We start from the raw sequence: 17,908 nt of genomic DNA on the forward strand, positions 1-17,908 counted from the left end.
AACACCATTCTTCTTCAATTCAAATGTATTATACTTCAGCTGGGGTAATACTTCAATGGGATTGAATATGGTGCACTAAACCATGGGGCAGAGCTACTCATAATTATGTTCCATTTTATTTCTTACAACCATCAATCGATTACTTTGGTTTATTTCATACATCATTGCTTTGTATCAAATTCTTTAGTCCGTCTTTGTTTTTAAATTTGTCAACAATTTACCCTTCTCATGTTTAAAACCTTTGCTTCTTCTCTTGTTCAATGACATGTTTCAAATCCAATTCTAAATGATCTTTGTATAACTCATAAGCTACTCTTTCTAAAGCAACTGCTTTATCTAACAACTTTGATTGATTTACACGTGTTTTTGTCATGAATTTCTAATTTTATACTATTTTCAAGATAATCTAATGCTTATATATATAGCATTACCCTTTCAACTATATAAAAACTTTAATTTGGTTAGTGTAATAAACATATCGAGGTGAATTATCATTTTTCATGCGAGAAGCTGAAATTATAGTGAATTTAAGTTAAACTAGTATAAGGAGGACGACCAACTTACAAAAGGCCTTCTAAAGGGCAAGTTTGAATTAGTAAGACACATGATCAGGATGAGAAAGAAGAGTTCTAATTAATTTGTAATTCTTAATTTTAGCATGTTGTATTACATCCAAAGGCGGTTCCAAGAATTGCTCGCTCCAAACAAATACAAGGATTTCAAATATTATAATTTTTTTAAAAAAAATTGCATTTTCTAATTCGGGTGTGCACAATATTCTAACATTAATTAAAAAAAAAAATTGAGATGAACAAGCTGATGATTTTTGAGATTTTGACACATGTTCTTTCCAAAAATACTCTAATCCTTTCATCTCCAAATTGTAAAATACAATGCCAAAATATATACATAAACATTCTACAATCTACATTACACTCACAGAATCACAAAATAATTAAATCACAATTTCAATTAAAGATTTGCCAAAAAAAAAAAAAGCCTAAACCTGAAATCCTGAATTGTCAACTGAAGAGCAGAAGAGAGAGAAGGAATTGGGAGATAAGTTAAAACCAAAAAACAAAAAAGAAGGAAAATAAAAGGTGTTGGGTTTCAAAACCCTGACCTTTGTCCTAAAAACTTAGGCTTTCACCAGTAGGACTCGCATTCAGATGAGCCCACTACTTATATTCTGTCTCTGTCCATCTTTCTTAGCCTTACAATTGTATCCTTACATAGAATGTTAGGATATTGGCATTTTTCTCATAACCTTGTAACTAAAAAATACAGTATATTATTTATTCAAAAAAATAAATAAAAAATAAAAAATAAAAACAGTATGCTCTATTATCATGGAAAAGTTGCAAATGACTTGCACCTACTGATTCAGCTAAAATACAGTTGAATTTCAATATTTTTTTAATGCTTATGTATTCTCATGCTACTCTCGGATGCAAGACATCACCTTGCTTGCAGCTGAAAACACAACATACAAGAACAGATGCTTTCATCATGCTGATATTTTACTAATCATTCTCCAGGCTTCCTAAATCTCCCAATCTAGTATCTATGCAAAACACAAAAGTTGTTGCAAACTATCAGCTCATTAAACACTGAGATGTGTTGTCAAGTTACACATATCAGACAAAAAAAAAACTAGCAATATATTACCCTTACATAGCCACTATAGTTTTAAGATGTTTTCTGCTTGTGGATGGATATATCGCCATGAAGATAGGCTATGCAAGCCAAGAAAAATAATGTAAAGATGGATACCAAGATCAGTGGCTCAACAAGCATGAAGGCAGGGTTGAAATCATAGTAAACCTGCATGGAGAAAATGGATGATCAGATAGCTTTACAGCACATTGAATACCAATGTTACAGCTTTACCACTAGAAGGAGCAAGAAGCCTCTTTGTTATAAATGAGGTATGACTGCATGCAATGTCATAGGTAGTCAAACAGTGATGACAAAACTTTAATATATGTATGCAAGTGTAAGAAATAAGAGGCACTATACATGCATTTATGCTGTATCATATAGCTGGGAGTTGAATTTCTAACATCCAGAAGACCATAAGCATATGAGGTGTGCTATGAAATATTTATCATATCTTTATCCTTCATAGCACCTAGGCTCTGCCGTTCTGCACATACCAACCCCCATTGCCTGTTTTTACTTTATAACCTACTAACTAATCAGAACAAGTACTGAAAATATGCAAGCATTTCTACTGTGGCCAATATCTGGATGTTGAACTTCTAGCAATACCCAGAAGCAGAAGGGTGTTTTTTCACTGATCATTATGAATATAGTGATGAGCAGTTAGAGAAGAATTTTGGCAGCTATAGTTGATGGGGAAGATGAAAATCAGATACAACTAGAAATAGCTTATGGGGAGAAACTGCTCCACGACAGTATTGCAAAATCAAAGTTGGATGAGAAGAGAGCAGATAACATAAAGGTCTGAAATACTGCAAGGCTGAGATATATAATCAATGGACAGAGGGTGCAACCGTGCGATACCTGATAGTAAGTTAGTAACATAGAGGTCAACGACCCTATTACCATTGACCCTAAGAGATACATATGTGATTACGATTTGAGGCACATAATAAAGAAGCATAATTTAAACCCTATAACTGTTTTTGCATTTATAAAATCCTGGAATAGTGACAAAATCAAAAGATATTGATGGGGTTGGAAACTATGAAGGTGAGCAAAATGAAGTTTTGGTTGCATATCTTTCCATCAATGGCTTTTAGTTGGCTTCTGCTTCTCTATTCCTGATTTTCACTCGAAAATTTATTCTATTAACAGCTTTCAGTTGTGGTGCGTAGAGTTAGCTCATGTATGGGTTTTGGTTGCATTTTAGTCATTAGATGTGATAGTGGCTGGACGGTAATTGCGGTTTTAATTGCACACTGATTGTTTACTTGTTCTTCAATGACATGGGGTCAACTTTCAGCATAGTTCCAGCTATCATAAACAATTTCTTATTCTTGCTTTATTTTTAGCATAAAGCTGGTTCATATTGGCAGTTTGTTGAACTTATTTACAATAATGATATAAAATGCTTAGATGATTTCATCAAAGGGGATTTTCTTTGAGATCCAAGTCCATGCGTTTCAATACACATCAAGGTGTTGATACCAGAGGTTGGAGATGAAAATTTTAGTCCACCCAAAAACCCATCTGATAGAATTTAAGTATTTACACAATACTGTTACTTTAAAATGACCAGATCCAACAAGAAAACCCAGTTCGATCCAATCTGACCCACCAATGTGCTACTCCCTCACACCCTTATGAATACACTAATCTCTAGCCATTGTTCATCAATGCACAATCGTATCAGACTAAGTCCCACACCACCCCCATACTATTGTTGTCAAATGCCCAATATATGCTTACACATGAATTATATGTAGTGGTCTATGTTTGGAGGTAATTTGTATATACTACCTCCATTTTTTTTAGTTGACATGTATTCCTTTTTAGAAAGTTTATTTGTAGTTGACACGTTTTCTTTTAATTTAAGTTTAATACTTTGCATTTACTAGTCTACCCCACTTGCTTCATAATTCTTTCTCCTCTTCTTAATATGTGTGCCTAAATTTGAACGTGTCAACTATTAACGGAGGAAGTATAAGACATTTCAATTGTGCTTTTGTTCCATATTGTTTGGTATTGCAACTTTAAGTCGAAAAAGATTACTATGTTAGCTTTAGACAGTTTCCATTGTTATCAACTCGGATTACTATGTTAGCTTTAGACAGTTTAGTTGGGACGCTATCATATATTCAAGTCTTAATTAATATGGCCACTTGTTATGCCCTCCATTATTAGAACATTACACTACTAAATTTTAACAGCATCCTTAAAACCCACATGACTATTGAGGTTGACAAAATCTAACATAAGCATGCTTGTAAAGCATTTCTTTGATAAAATAGCCCAATGGGCACTATTGGTGGTCGTGATCACTTGATGTAGAAAAAAAAATTGTACCCAAAAGACGATAAAGCACACTTCCTCTGTTTTCGAAAGTTTGACTCACTTTCTGTTTTAGGGTGTTTCCAAAAATTTAACTCTTATAGTATATAAGAACACTTTTTCCCCTTGCCCCCACAATATTTACACATTTCCACTCATTCTTTCTTACATCCACCCGGCTTTTAAACTAAAAGTTGCTTTATTATTCTCTATATAGATAGAAATACTTAATCCTCCTTACTTCACCATACTTTCTAGAATTCCATTCACCCTTTTCTTATAACCACCTACCTTTTTACCTACTTTATACGAAGTATACCTTTTTTTTACACCCACTCACTCTATTCAAACTTGATTCTCTATATAGATTAGAAGTACTTATCCTCCTTACACCAAAATATTAACACCTTTCCATAATTCCACTCACTCTTTCTTATAACAACCCACCTTTTTACTTACTTTTATGCGTAGTATACCTTTCCATGATTATTGAGCTATGTCCTTAGACGGTTCCTTACGACGATTCATGTTAGCCGACCCCAAATCATTTTGGGCTAAGGTTGTGTTGTTGTTATTTTTGTTGCTATTGTTGATAATTTTTTCTTGCATACTCTATTCAAACTTTATTCTCTACTTCCCCACAATATTTATACCTTTCTACAATTCTACTCTCTCTTACAACCACCAACTTTTTACTTACATAATACAAAGTATACCTTTTTCTAATTCCCACTCACTCTTTTCAAACGTTCCTAGGAACAAAAGTCTATAATGACAAAGTTAAACCTTCATGAACATAGGTTGTACAAAGAATTGATTGATACATTCTCGATAAAGACAAGTAGTTTTAAACTAGAAAAATTACAAAGAGCTTAGACAAGGCACGGTATTCCGTATACTGTTTACACAATTACATAAATTTTAACTGTCAAGATAACCAACAGCCGAAAATAATACGAATGCAGACACAAGTTACACAAATGTTTGATGCTAAAATTTGTTACCACTAGGATTCTTGATACAAAGTATAATTCATCGCATTTTACATCAAAATAATCATTATTTATATTTTTCTTAATTATAACAAAAAAAATAAATAAATAAATAAAATAAAATAAAATAATAATTAATAACTAAAAAAAGAAAAGAAGAAAGTTGTTACCTGAAAGGGTGAGTTGTGCTCTGGCACCACGTTCTTCTTTTCCAAAACCACAACAGTTCTTCCAAGTACATCAAGATATGAATAAGTGGTCTGCAAAGTGTGCAAACATCAGAAGAATCAGGAATCATGAAATGAGCCTGTTAAGTAAAAATGTCTCCACAAAATAAACATGGATCAAGTTTTCCTCCCCCACCGTGTCCTCTCATTTCCTATCCTTCCCCCTCAAGTACCAAAGATCCAATTACATTCACGTCACAGCTTTGACAGCCTGTTCGACGGTTGAATAGCCTTAAGGCATATGGAGCATAGAGTTCCAAAGCACAACATGAAGCGCATCCCTTTTTAAGGTACTCCTAGATGCACATTAGTACGCCTCATTAAAAATGCCTAGCCCAGACCAAATTTAAATGGCTTTAGCACCTAATTACATAACTGTCAAGTGGTCTTAGGATGACTAGTTAAATGTATCCTAAAAGAAAGTTTCGTTCAATGTCTTCCACCCCCCTTCACAACTTTATCTCTTCATGTCCTCCATTTTTGTTATCATTGAACAGCTTACAACTAGATGAATTTAATTAAACTAAATATAATTGAATTTTTTTATGACAATAGAAATATCTCATAAATACAACGTAAAGACAATTAATGTAATAAAATACTTTGTTAGCAACATAATTGAGGGAGAGAATAAAAATTAGGCATTCATATACAATATAATGCTAACTACTATTATAATTTAAGCCCATTTACAAAAACAATTTTATTCAATCATATGGACATATGCGATTGTTAGGAGTGATATACACATAGTAATTTTCAGTTAAAATGATTCTAAATATGTTAATAGTTCGCTTTATGATAAATACTACCTCCGATCTTTTATGTTCTACTCACTGATGTGAGTGGGTATGAGATAAAGTAAGAAAGAGCATAAAAAAAGGTGGGTTTGTTTATCAAAAAAAAATATAATAAGAGAGAGAGAGAGAATAAAAATTGTAATTATGGTGTAGATGGTAAAAAGGGTATGCCATAAATAAAATAAAGCAAAGTGAGTAGAACGATAAAAAAGGGCCCAAAATAGAAAGTGAGTAGAGCAAAAAAAGAACGGAGTACATTTGTTTTTACTAAGTGTAGTAATTAGGCTCTAGTTAATACACAAGGAATCATGTACATTAACTAAGAAGATAATTATTTCCTCCGTTTCAATTTGATAGTCTCATTTTTTTGCACGGTTTTTTAGATGTTCCTTTGACCACCAATATCTTAGTTATATATCAACAAAAATTATAAAAATCTGATATTATAAAACTACACATCAAAACGAATCTAACAATATATCACAAAACTATACTCTCTCTCTCTCTCTCTCTCTCTATATATATATATATATATATATGAAGATAAAAAAGTCAAAATGGGACTATCAAATTAAAACAGAGTGAGTATTATTGCCTTATTGGACCAGCAAATTGTAGTTCCTTACTAAATTTTGATATGTTACCCCCTCCGTCTGACAATACAAAGCCTATTTAGGATTTTTCACGTGAATTAAGAAAGTTGTAAATTCCTTAAAACTAATATTTAGAAGTACATATATGCATGTGGGATTAGAGAGAGATAAAGAAAAGGTAGTTGGGAATTATTGAAGAGATAGAATGAGAAAGTGTTGGAAATTGATGTAAAAAAAAAAAAAAGATGACAACTCATCAAAAAGAGGGTAATTATGTCAAAAAGTACAACCTTTAAATAAAAAGGGGCATTGTATTTTGGTTTACCCGAAAAGGAAAACAAGCTTTATATCATGAGACAGAGGGAGTATATTGTATAATCAATGTATTATGCGCAACAATTGCCAACAAAGGAATATTTTACATCTCACAAATTATACCCCTTTGTTGCACGTTATAAGAAACGGAGGTAGTATACAATATTTGAATGTCGCTACTTTATTATTTTATTTTTCTATTTAAATGAATATTAGTCTCTTCTATTTTAGAAATTTGGTTAAAAAAAATTTCTATCAAAATATAAAAAAACCGGGTACCCGGTTTTGGAACTGGTTCCAAAATTACTTGACCCGTTAGAACCGGTTCCAAAACCAGTTCCAATTTCTTAAACCCAATTCTAACCAGTTCTTACAGCCGGATTATGCTCACCCCTAGTGAATAGGGTAAAAGTCCAAATGTTGCACTAAGTAAAAAGAGTAGAAAAAGGAGGAAGTAGTTAACATTGCCACATTCAGTATAGCCTTATAGGCATTAGATCAACATATGAACCATTAAAGTATAATACTAAAGTCATTTCTTTGTGAAATTCACAATTGAAATATGGAGTCATACATTAATAACTATAGGATTTTTAAAACCTTGTCATTTCTTATAAATAAGTTGAGGTTCTCACTATTTCTTTCCAACACCCTACAAAATACAATCTCAACATAACAAGAAGTGATTCCTATCATCAGTGCAAATTTTGCAATAATGACAAAGGTCATTGTTATGTTATGTATATGAAATTATAAACCATGGCCTATTATTCCGGAAACTACATATATCAAAAAAAGTATCATGTTTGTCTAAGTTGAAGCATTGTTCAACAGCTAATTAATAATCCATGAAGTTGATAAATGATAAAAACAAAAGATATAGCAAGTTCTAGATATAATTAAAAATACACAACTATACCGAAAATTAGAGGAAGATGTGCCTATTGAATGTATATAGTATATACATGAAATAAAATATGGTAAAGTGTCACGGACAGATAAAATTTCAATTAAACTACAAAGAACAAAAAAGAAAGGAAAATTTGTGAAAGTGTTGATCTACCTCCAAATGTTGTTCCACTGTAAAAGGCACCGAAACTGTAGGATTTTTAGAGCCCTCTGGCAGAGCTACCTAAAATTGAGAAAGAAGGTGATAAGAGAAATTCAGTAGGAAGATTGGATAGAAGCAAACCACAAGATTTGGTCAATTAAAAGTTCAATATACCTTAATCGTTAGCTTATTCACAACAGTCTCTGCCATAGGGCATCCAAAAGTGAAGTTTAAATAACGCTGCTTGCCATCAGTTGACTCATAAAGGAAATCTTCCAAAGGTATTCTATACCCAATAACAAAAGTAGCTCTCCAACCACCAAATAAAGGATAGCGAGGCTCTATTTCCAGTTCTGACTGCATGAATACAAGCATACCCTTAAGAAAGTTGTATAATTTACAAATTATGTCGTCAAATTCAATTTTTCCTCATACGTAGAGCATACAGCATGCTAACTATGTACAGGAACTGTATTACTCAACAGAATAATAAATCACTTTGCAGAAGTAATATTATTTTGTCAAGCACTTACAATTAAAACACATCCAAAACATATCATTCTTTAATCAAATTTTGGAAAGGAAAAAATAAAACTTCCTCTGTTTTTTATTACTTGACCTACCCATTTAGGCACAATTATCAAGGAAAAGTTGAAAAGAATGCTAAAAGACTATATTGCCCTTACCCATTACCCCTGCTCACTAACCCATTACCCACACAACAACCTCCAGTATAAGTATACAGCCTCCACCACAATGCAACAACCACCATCTTTCCAATTCGACCACCACCGCAACAATTACAACCATTGAATTAAATAAATGAGGAAAGAGAAAATACCACCGAATTTGACCACTACAACAACCACCACCGTCCTTGAGCAGATTTTTCAGAAATTGAAAGCTTGGTGGTCAAATTTGGCTATGGTGGTTTCAGATGGCCAAATTCGACCACCATGGCTTCGATTTTGGTGAAGTTTAAGCCCTTATACAAATTAAGGCGGTGACGGTGCGACGGTGGCTAGAGATGTGGAGGTGAGGAGAGGAGTGTGGAGACCATCGATGGTGAAGAGGGAGATAAGGGTGATAGTTGATGTTGCGGTGTTGTTTCAAAAATATGGTTAGGGTGGTAGAGATGGGTCGCTGCCAATCTGCCATGGTTAACTTGGAGGAGGGAGAGGATATGGTGGTGAACTATGAAGAACTAAGGGGTTGATTGAATGTCTGACTAAGGTGAGAAAGGAGGGTATAAGGTAACAAAGGGATAGTGGTTTTAATTATGTTGAAATTGTGAGGGCAAATAAGTAAAAGTGTAGTGTTTAATTTGCCAAATAAGTAAACAGGGTCAGTAAAAAGAAACTTCTCAAAAAGGAATACAAGTCAAGTAATAAAGAACAGAGGAAGTATATATATAAAAAAAAAACCTTCAAGGGCCATGCCTGCACCTTGTGTCTTCCTACAACTAATTAACTTTCCACCTACTCTCCAGCAGAAAAGATCAAGGGCTGGTTGGACAGAATTGTAATCAATTTTTCCATTTTGTTGGGTTTTAGCCAATATCATAGCTTAATTATAAATATAGTTCATGAGGGTATGGTCATGGCTTCCACTTTGTAATGAGCTTGCTAGTTTACTCTTAAGGTTTTGTTAATGAATTAAATATCATAGTTTAGGTAACTTGATTCTGAAACTAAAAAGATTAAATTCCTTTTGACAATCCATTAAACATTGGGTAACTTATGTTAGTTATGTATAAATCCCAATATCCCACAGCATGCGTAGCCACACATTAGAGGAAAAATACTGTTTAAATAAAGAACAATATACACATAACCTTATTCATCAACTCAAAAGGCTAAGCATACATTTATTGTATTACCTTCTTCAAGTTCAGACGCAAACGTGATGTTGAGATATTTCCTATTTCATCTCTGTAGTAAACAGAGTTTACCCGAGGAGGTAGTGTTGCAAGTAGCTGCTTAAATGAAGCTACACCGCTCACGGAAGGCTTAGATTGATAGTCCACCCTGCCACATAGATATTTAAAAAAAAATTGCCTAAATACGCGTTCGAGCATCAAATTATGAATCCATCAAACCATTGGAGCAATATTTAACAGATGAGTTTTGAACAATAGCATTAGAGCCAAGATTTTAGGCAGGACTGTGAGAGACACAAATGCCTATCGAAATAATACAAGGCACGTCCTTAAAATACGACTACAAATTTTACATCAATTTTTATCATGAGGAAACATATTATCGCATGTCCGCATCATCTAACAAAGAAATCTAGGGTTCACAAATTTCTACTTTATTAAGATCATGAGGAAATCCAGAGATTACCACATGTGTGCAGAGCGCAAAGCGTCACTTATGGACATCAATTTTTGTCATGAGGAAACATATTATCGCATGTCTGCATCATCTAACAAAGAAATCTAGGGTTCACAAGTTTCTATTTAATTAAGATCATGAGGAAATCCAGAGATAACCACATGTGTGCAGAGCGCAAAGCGTCACTTATGGTGAAGCATCACAAGGTGCTTGCCCAGCAATTATACAAGATTTAGCTAAGAGGCGTGCTTGTAAATTCATTGCTAACTATACCACCATAACCACCTGTTTAGCCATGTCTGATGTCGCTATTATAGTTTGGTGTTCAATACAATAGATAACTAGTGCCATTGATCTACAGCTAAAGATGGATCTTTGGCATATTCAGCAATCTTTACGCTAGTATTCCAGGTATTAAGAGATATTAAATTCTTCCCAAGGTTAGTTCTTCACATCATTTTTAATTTTAAACAGTAGCTAAAAGCATCGCTATAAGGTCTGAGGAAAATTGACTCATCTACAAACCTCAATAGCACAAATATTCAATACCTGGAAAATGCACCTTTCAGCCGAGCACCAGCATGAGCCAGTGTATATTGTTCTCTAACTTGTATGCTTCCCCAATGTGAAATCTCAACTTCACGTACAAGCTCCTCAACAACAACAAATGGGTTGTTGTTTTCAAAGTGCACGATAATGGGTGAAAATGAGTGCGGAGGCTGATCAACATATGGACCATATTTCACCTCAAGACCAGCACGGTTGGTGGGCTCCACATGTGTGAATGATTCCACTCTATTACTTGCAGTCCTTATAAAAGTCGTCTGTTGATCAATATGATATGGAGACAGGATGATTGCACTATCACGGTAGTAAACCAACTGAGATTCCGATTGGCTAATTTCTGTTGGGAATGGCTCGAGAGACTGTGTTAATATGTACAGGACCTCAAGCGTAACAGTTTCACCTGCCTTCAAAGGACTAAGCAAAGTGGCAGAAAAGTATTTTGTTCCATTCGGCCCATCAGGAAGCTTAGGACTGACATCAAGAGATTTGTATGTTTTTCTCTTTTTCTTTCCCACCGGCAAAGCTGCTTTTAACAATGCTATATGATCAATTTGGGCTGGAGGAAAAGCAAGGATGACTTCTGAACTGGGAGTCGTTCCTTTATTTTCAACCTGAAGCACTATAGCACATCAGATACAGCACCACAAACTATAATCAAATGTGCATAAGCATATGTGTGCGTATTGTCTTTTTTGAATGTCTCTGTGGGAAACACGTCTACCCTTTTTAAGAATACAGCTCCAACAAGATAAACCTTTCGGCGTTATAAGATGCAACAGAAGTATACAAATCAAATTTACACACGTTATAATATCAATACAATCAAAACCATGCAGAATTCAATCTGAGAATTAGATTTCAAACAAAATTGCCATCAAAATCACATAGCTCGATTTTGTCAGAATGTCCATAATAATCTAATTCTAAAGGATGCATTACATCTATTCAAGGTTCAAATCGCGCTAAATTTACAGTCCAATAACCCCCTAGCATAGATCTATTCCCCAAGCTAACCAGAAACAATAAAACGCGCTGCATGAACACTGATAACATCAAATTCACCCTACTCTATTTCTAACCGGAATTCGACTAGCATTTCAATTAACAGCAAAGATACATGTTCAAAATTGCAATAAATATACCTGTAGAGTCAAGAAAACCTTGATGATGTGGGAAGTCAAATCGATCTGCAAAACCAAATAACAAAAATTGGCAATTCAAATACATCGTACAATACAAATCACAGTGCCAAGCTATAAAAGATAGCAATAATTAATCAACCATCAAAAACAGACAGAACGACAATAATTTCAAAATAACAATGCAATTTCAATTTCATCCAGATTCAACAACCATTTATTCTTAAAATCGAGAAAAATTACACAGTTTGATTAATTGCACTGAAAAAAAAATAATTTTAATTCAGTATATACTTTAAAATTTGAGAAAAATTAAGCAATTCAAAGTGAATTCTTACTCTGCGCTCAGCATAAGTGATCTGCAGGTCATGTTGAGTAGCTGTTGAGGATGATCCAAGAATGAAAGAGAGAAAAAAGAGGAGAGAGAAAATTGAGGCGTTGCGAAGTTTGAGTTCTATCGCCATTGATGGATTCTAGCTTGAACGCTGCGAGAGTGCGAGGACTTTGAGAAGACCTGGAAATGGGGGAAACAGGGAGTGTTACTGGAGTGAAGGAAATGATCCAATGTTTTGGGTCGGGTTTGTATGAAATCGGCCCACATTGGGTCGGGTTTGTTTGAAATCGGCCTTGTTTGGAAAAGAGATTTTTTTTTTTTTTTTTTTTTTTGTGGAGTTTTATACGGAGTATTGAACAAGACTTCGTACCGTCCCTCTCCTTATTTACTATCCTCGCATTATTTACTATCTTCATTACTTTATAATTGCAACAAAGAGGCGGAGACGAACTCCTAGGTGAAAAATATTAACGGTTCATAACTAAAATAAAGGGTTAATACTATTATTAAGTGAAGGAGAAAGTGGAGATCACATAATTAATAATCCACCATATCACCACTACTACCACCCACCTCGCCACCACCAACTATTTGTGACTCCACCTACTCCCACCCACCAGTCCACCATTACCAATTACCCAAAACCCCACTGACATCAACCCCACCAATGGTCAAAACACTACTAGCTCAACACAACCAACTACTTGAACCCCCTAATTCCACCATTTGACCACCACCAACTACCTGAACTCTCCCCTTATCCTACCAAGTCACCACCACCACTGACTTTTTTCCACACTCACTAATCACCATCATCAACACCCTCCAACAATGTAACCAAACACCAAATCAACCCTCCTTGAAATCACCTACCAACCACCCACCATCATAAATTCCACCAGCATCCACCAAAACCATTAAAAATGAACAAAAAAATTATAAATACAAATTATTACCTTTTCTCATAATTAATAGGTGCTTTGATTATTGCTTAAATTTGACATTTTCTCATCATTAATTAAACCTTATAGTGGAGCTTTAATGGTGATGATTTGATGAACAAAAGGAGATGGAAGACAGAGAAGGAAGTGTTACTCGACAAGAAGAAGGTGGGCAGCAAAGTGGAGTTTCGTTGGGGTGTGAATAGAGTTTCTCTCTTTGTCTTTGTCCATGATGGTGAAAGCTGAACAAAGATTGAGATGGTGAGGAAGTTTCTCTCTTTGTCTTTCTTCCTTTCTCCTTTTCTTCGTTGGGGGAAATTAGAGAAGGATGCTGTTGCGTTGCTAAAGCGGGTTCAGGCTTTCGCTAAGACTCAGGATATTGGTGCTCGTGCAGCTGCTCACATCTTCAACAGGATAGGGTTCGCTATAGCTAGAGGGGTGGGGGCCCAGATTGTATCTCGGCTCCCCACCAATTTCTTGTAAATTGATTGACTCTGTAAATTTTGATTTTTGATATAATAATAATAATAATAATAATAATAATAATGATAATAATAATAATCACAATCATAATCACAATCATAATAATCATAATAATAGTAATAATGATACCAACTGTCACGGTCCGAGTGTTTTGACACTAGATCGTGCGGCGCGCGCTTGTCTATTGACGACAAAGACGCAAGCCTAACTTAAGGGAGGTTCGTGAGCACACAGCAACACGGACCAAAGGTGTCTTAAAAGGGCACACGATGACAACGAGTGCGGAGTCGGGGCTTGTGACGGCCGATACTTCGAAGCGGGCACAAGCGGAACCGACGAGATGAAAGTGTATCTTGGGTCTCTTGGTTTGGTGGGGATGCTTTAAAACAAGGCAAGCACAATATCTATAAAGGCTTAAACAACACACAAGTCTTAAAGCAATAGCAACGGGGTAGGGAGCTTAGTTATTGTTGTTTTCCCTGTTTTTGTTATTTTGTGTTAAATAAGCTTGGGGGAAAGTTATTTAATAAGAATACTTGGCACTTTTGTTTTGGAATAGTTTGGATTCCACCCGTGCTTCATATAGGTTTACCACCAATTTCAAGAGTTCTCCACACCTTTACTCTCCTAGCTTATATGTTAATACCTTGAAAGTCCTTTTGATCCTAGAGGGTTAAGTCATTTAATGATGGCGGGAAATAGGAATCAAGCCTATAGAGCGAGTTTGCATAGCCAAGATGTAGGGTAACCTTCTCAATGTTTTTAATTTCTTATTTATTTTCCGGTTCCTTCGTGGAATCATGAGAAGCTAACTTGAAAGTGGATTTGAAACTAGTAGAGAGAACGTGGTTTGATTGGTTGAAACAAAAGGTGGAATGTGTTTCCTTTAGTTCTCTGTGCTTAGCATATGTTATGTTTCAATCAACCTTGGACATCTTAGAACGTGCATACCTTTATTATTTTAGAAAGATTGACATTCATTAGTGTTTGTTCCATCATAAAAGTCCACTCTAGAACGCTTATAACTTTTCTCTTACTTCGATTTATTTTATTTTATTTATTTATTGCTTTGCCTTGATTTTTGTCAAGAGTTATGGGTTAAACTCTTAGGACACCCTTACGAGAGCTTACTCGTCCTCTAGAGCAATCTAAGGGGTTTAAAGTGCTTGATGCATACGCTAAATGTATTCGTGATTCCTACGAAAGTGAGTTAGTGTATATTCTTTCCCTTCTAGTTTTCTTTGTTTGTATAAAATGCATCACATTTCCTTGTGTTTCTTTTGTTTTGCTCGAGGGCGAGCAAAAGTTAAGCTTGGGGGAATTTGATAAGTGTCATTTATGTCGCTATTTTTAGGAGTTTTCTTGTTAGTTTTTCATAGTTTTTCTATCTTTTCACTTGGTTTTAATAACGTTTATTTTACTACATTTGTCATGTTTATGTGTGAAAGGTCGTTATTGCTCAATTTTGGCTTTTCTTGCATATTTTGGTGGCTTATGACATTAGATTAAACTTTATTGGTTTACTCGTATGTTTAGGAACACTTGGATAAGTTCATTGCTCAAGATTGAAGAAATATAAAACATAAAAGAACAAGTAATGAAGAAATGTGCACTTGATTTGCAAAGATCATATTTCAAACGCCTATATCTTTTGATCTACAAAACATTTTGGGGCGATTCTAATTGGAGATGAAAGCTTATCTTGAGAGCTTTCCAACGACAGGTCATATGCTCAATTCCGATGTAAAACGTGGGAGATAGGCTCATTTGAAGCTGAGCAGTTTGCCCAGTCCGCAGCCAGGAGTGCCCGCTCCTCAAGGTTGCACGCCCGCTCCTCACAGGGTGTGCAATTTTGAAGTTTGACAGAAGTTTTGGCAGAAAGTTTGGAGCGCCCGCTCCTGAGGGGGTGCACGCCCGCTCCTCTACGCGCTGCTCGACTTTTTGCGGAGCACCCTAGGCAATTTAGTAAGGGCTATAAATAGATTTTTTGCTCATTTGAGAGGGGGAATTCATATTTTCAGTAGTTTTAGGTTATTTATAGGTTTTTAGGGCTATAAATAGAGAATGAAATCTACTTAATCATGTTTAAGTAGATTTCATTCTACTAGGTGTTGAGTGAAGCTTTGGTATGGTTAATTGAGTTACTTGAGATAAATTTGATGATAATTGTGTGATTAAATTGATTGAATTGATGATGGCATGTTGTTTGTTTTAGATTGGATTGATCTCCCAAGATAGCAAACTTAATTGCATGTTAGTTTTAGTTTGACAAGGGATTGTGAATTAGAATTTATGTATTTGATTGCATTTTGGGTAAATTTCTTCTATGCACCTAGTCAATGAGGGATCTAGGCTAGGAATTTGAGAGATTTCTCTTGAGTGTAATTAATTCTCATTTTAATTCTTTCTTTGCATGATTGATTATCAAATCGATTCCCATTAACTTGTTAATTGTTGAAAGTGGATCTTTGCCCCTAGTAGACTTTATAATATCTTGATCTTTATATGTGTGTTAGTGTAGTTGTAGTGTCCACTATCCATAATCCGACTTCGGCGTAGCTTAAGCATTAGATCGAGAACAATCCAACATTACCGTTCCTTGTGGTTCGACTCCGAACTTACCACTAGACTTGTTTAGGGGTTAGTCTAGGATTATAATAAATTTTGTTTGGCCGTGAGGAGGTTAGTCAACGACCTAATTTCCCCGCGCTATAATAATAGTAAGAAGAAGAAGAAGAAGAAGAAGAAGAAGAAGAAGAAGAAGAAGAAGAAGAAGAAGAAGAAGAAGAAGAAGAAGAAGAAGAAGAAGAAGAAGAGATCAGCGGTGGTGGTTAGAGGATCAAGATCAGTGGTGGTGGTCGGAGGAGACCAATAGTGGTGGAGGAAAAGAAAAGAGCAAAAGATGAATGAATTCACTCGGTTGCTGAATTTACTTTGGGGTGAATCAAGTAATTAAATTAAGTTAGTTGATAACTTACTAACTATTAATGTAGCGCATTAATTTAATTAGGGAAATATTAAGTAAGGGTATATTTGTAATTTTATTTTTAAAATTTTACTTAAAAAGGAAAGTTTTGATGAGTGACTATGTCACTCCTATGATAGTGTTTATGCCTTGTTTTAGCTTGTCTTAGGGTGTTTTGTAGTTGTTTTGTTCAAATAATGCGTGCATACATGTCTCGATGTGATTTTAATGAAATCGCGTATATTGTTGTATGCTTGCCTTCATTGCGTGTTTGCACCGTTCCCTATACCTTATTGCTTCCCTTGGTGTTTGTGCTTAGGTATTTGAAGTCTTGGATTGCAAAGAAGAAGCCAAGGAATCATGAGAAAAGAATCGAAGAAAGCAAGGTGCAAGGGCGCGAATAATGTGCGGGCGCGCAGCCCTGTGAGAACCCGCGCAAAATTGGCGAAATTGCAGAATCGAGTTAGAAAGTTTTACGTGACCTGTGCGCGACATGTGCGCGGGCGCACACCAACACCGCGCGGGCGCGCAGCTACGGTGCGCAGGCGCGTAGCCAGCAGCATGGGCGCACACACCAAAGCACAAGCCGCGCAACCCACAAATGCGCGGGCACGCAGGCTACTGAGAACCCGCGAGGGAGCGCAGGCCGCTGCGAGGGCGCACACGCGGGCGCATTGCTACCATGCGCGGGCGCACGATCCTTGCGCGGGCGCACAGCGGGTCCTGTTCAGCGTTTTTGCGCGATTCTTTATATATTGCGAGGCTTGTTTTGTAAAAGGAGAACTTGATTCTTTTAGATCTTTTTTCCCTAGTTTTAGGAGAGCTTCTCTCTCTAGGTTTAGCTTAGGATTAGAGTAGTTTAGAGAGAGAAAGTGAGGGTTTCACCATTATTGAGCTTGGATTTTGAAGAAGAAGATTGATCATCTTGTTTGTAGACTCTCATCTTCAATCAATGAGAATCTCTAACTCTCTCTCCTCTATTTTTATTGCTTTCTTTTGATTATTGTTTTTGTTGTTGGTATTGCTTGTTGATCATGTTGATTCTTGATTATTTGTTGATTAATCTTGTTATTATCATGATTAGTGAGTAATTTCCCCATTGAGGGGATGGTTGTGTTGTAGTTGGATCTTGAGCATGTTCTAGGTTTAGAATTGATTTATTTGTGATT

At 35.5% G+C, this 17,908-nt stretch overlaps 1 protein-coding gene across 1 annotated transcript; it reads right to left on the reverse strand.

The window, feature by feature from the left end:
• Positions 1 to 1,319: 1,319 nt before the first annotated feature.
• LOC145595184 (dolichyl-diphosphooligosaccharide--protein glycosyltransferase subunit 1B-like) lies at positions 1,320 to 12,546 on the reverse strand. Its single transcript, XM_081651564.1, has 8 exons — positions 12,355 to 12,546; positions 12,020 to 12,064; positions 10,860 to 11,488; positions 9,854 to 10,001; positions 8,149 to 8,331; positions 7,987 to 8,055; positions 5,159 to 5,248; positions 1,320 to 1,824 (listed from the first exon to the last, which is right to left on the reverse strand). The coding sequence occupies exons 1-8, from the start codon at positions 12,478 to 12,480 to the stop codon at positions 1,690 to 1,692; spliced, it is 1,425 nt and encodes a 474-aa protein (XP_081507690.1). The 5' UTR covers positions 12,481 to 12,546; the 3' UTR covers positions 1,320 to 1,689.
• Between the last annotated feature and the right edge of the window lie 5,362 nt (positions 12,547 to 17,908).

Source organism: Chenopodium album, chromosome 19 (assembly GCF_948465745.1).
Source record: "Chenopodium album chromosome 19, dcCheAlbu1.1, whole genome shotgun sequence".
Classification (NCBI taxonomy): Eukaryota; Viridiplantae; Streptophyta; class Magnoliopsida; order Caryophyllales; family Amaranthaceae; genus Chenopodium; species Chenopodium album.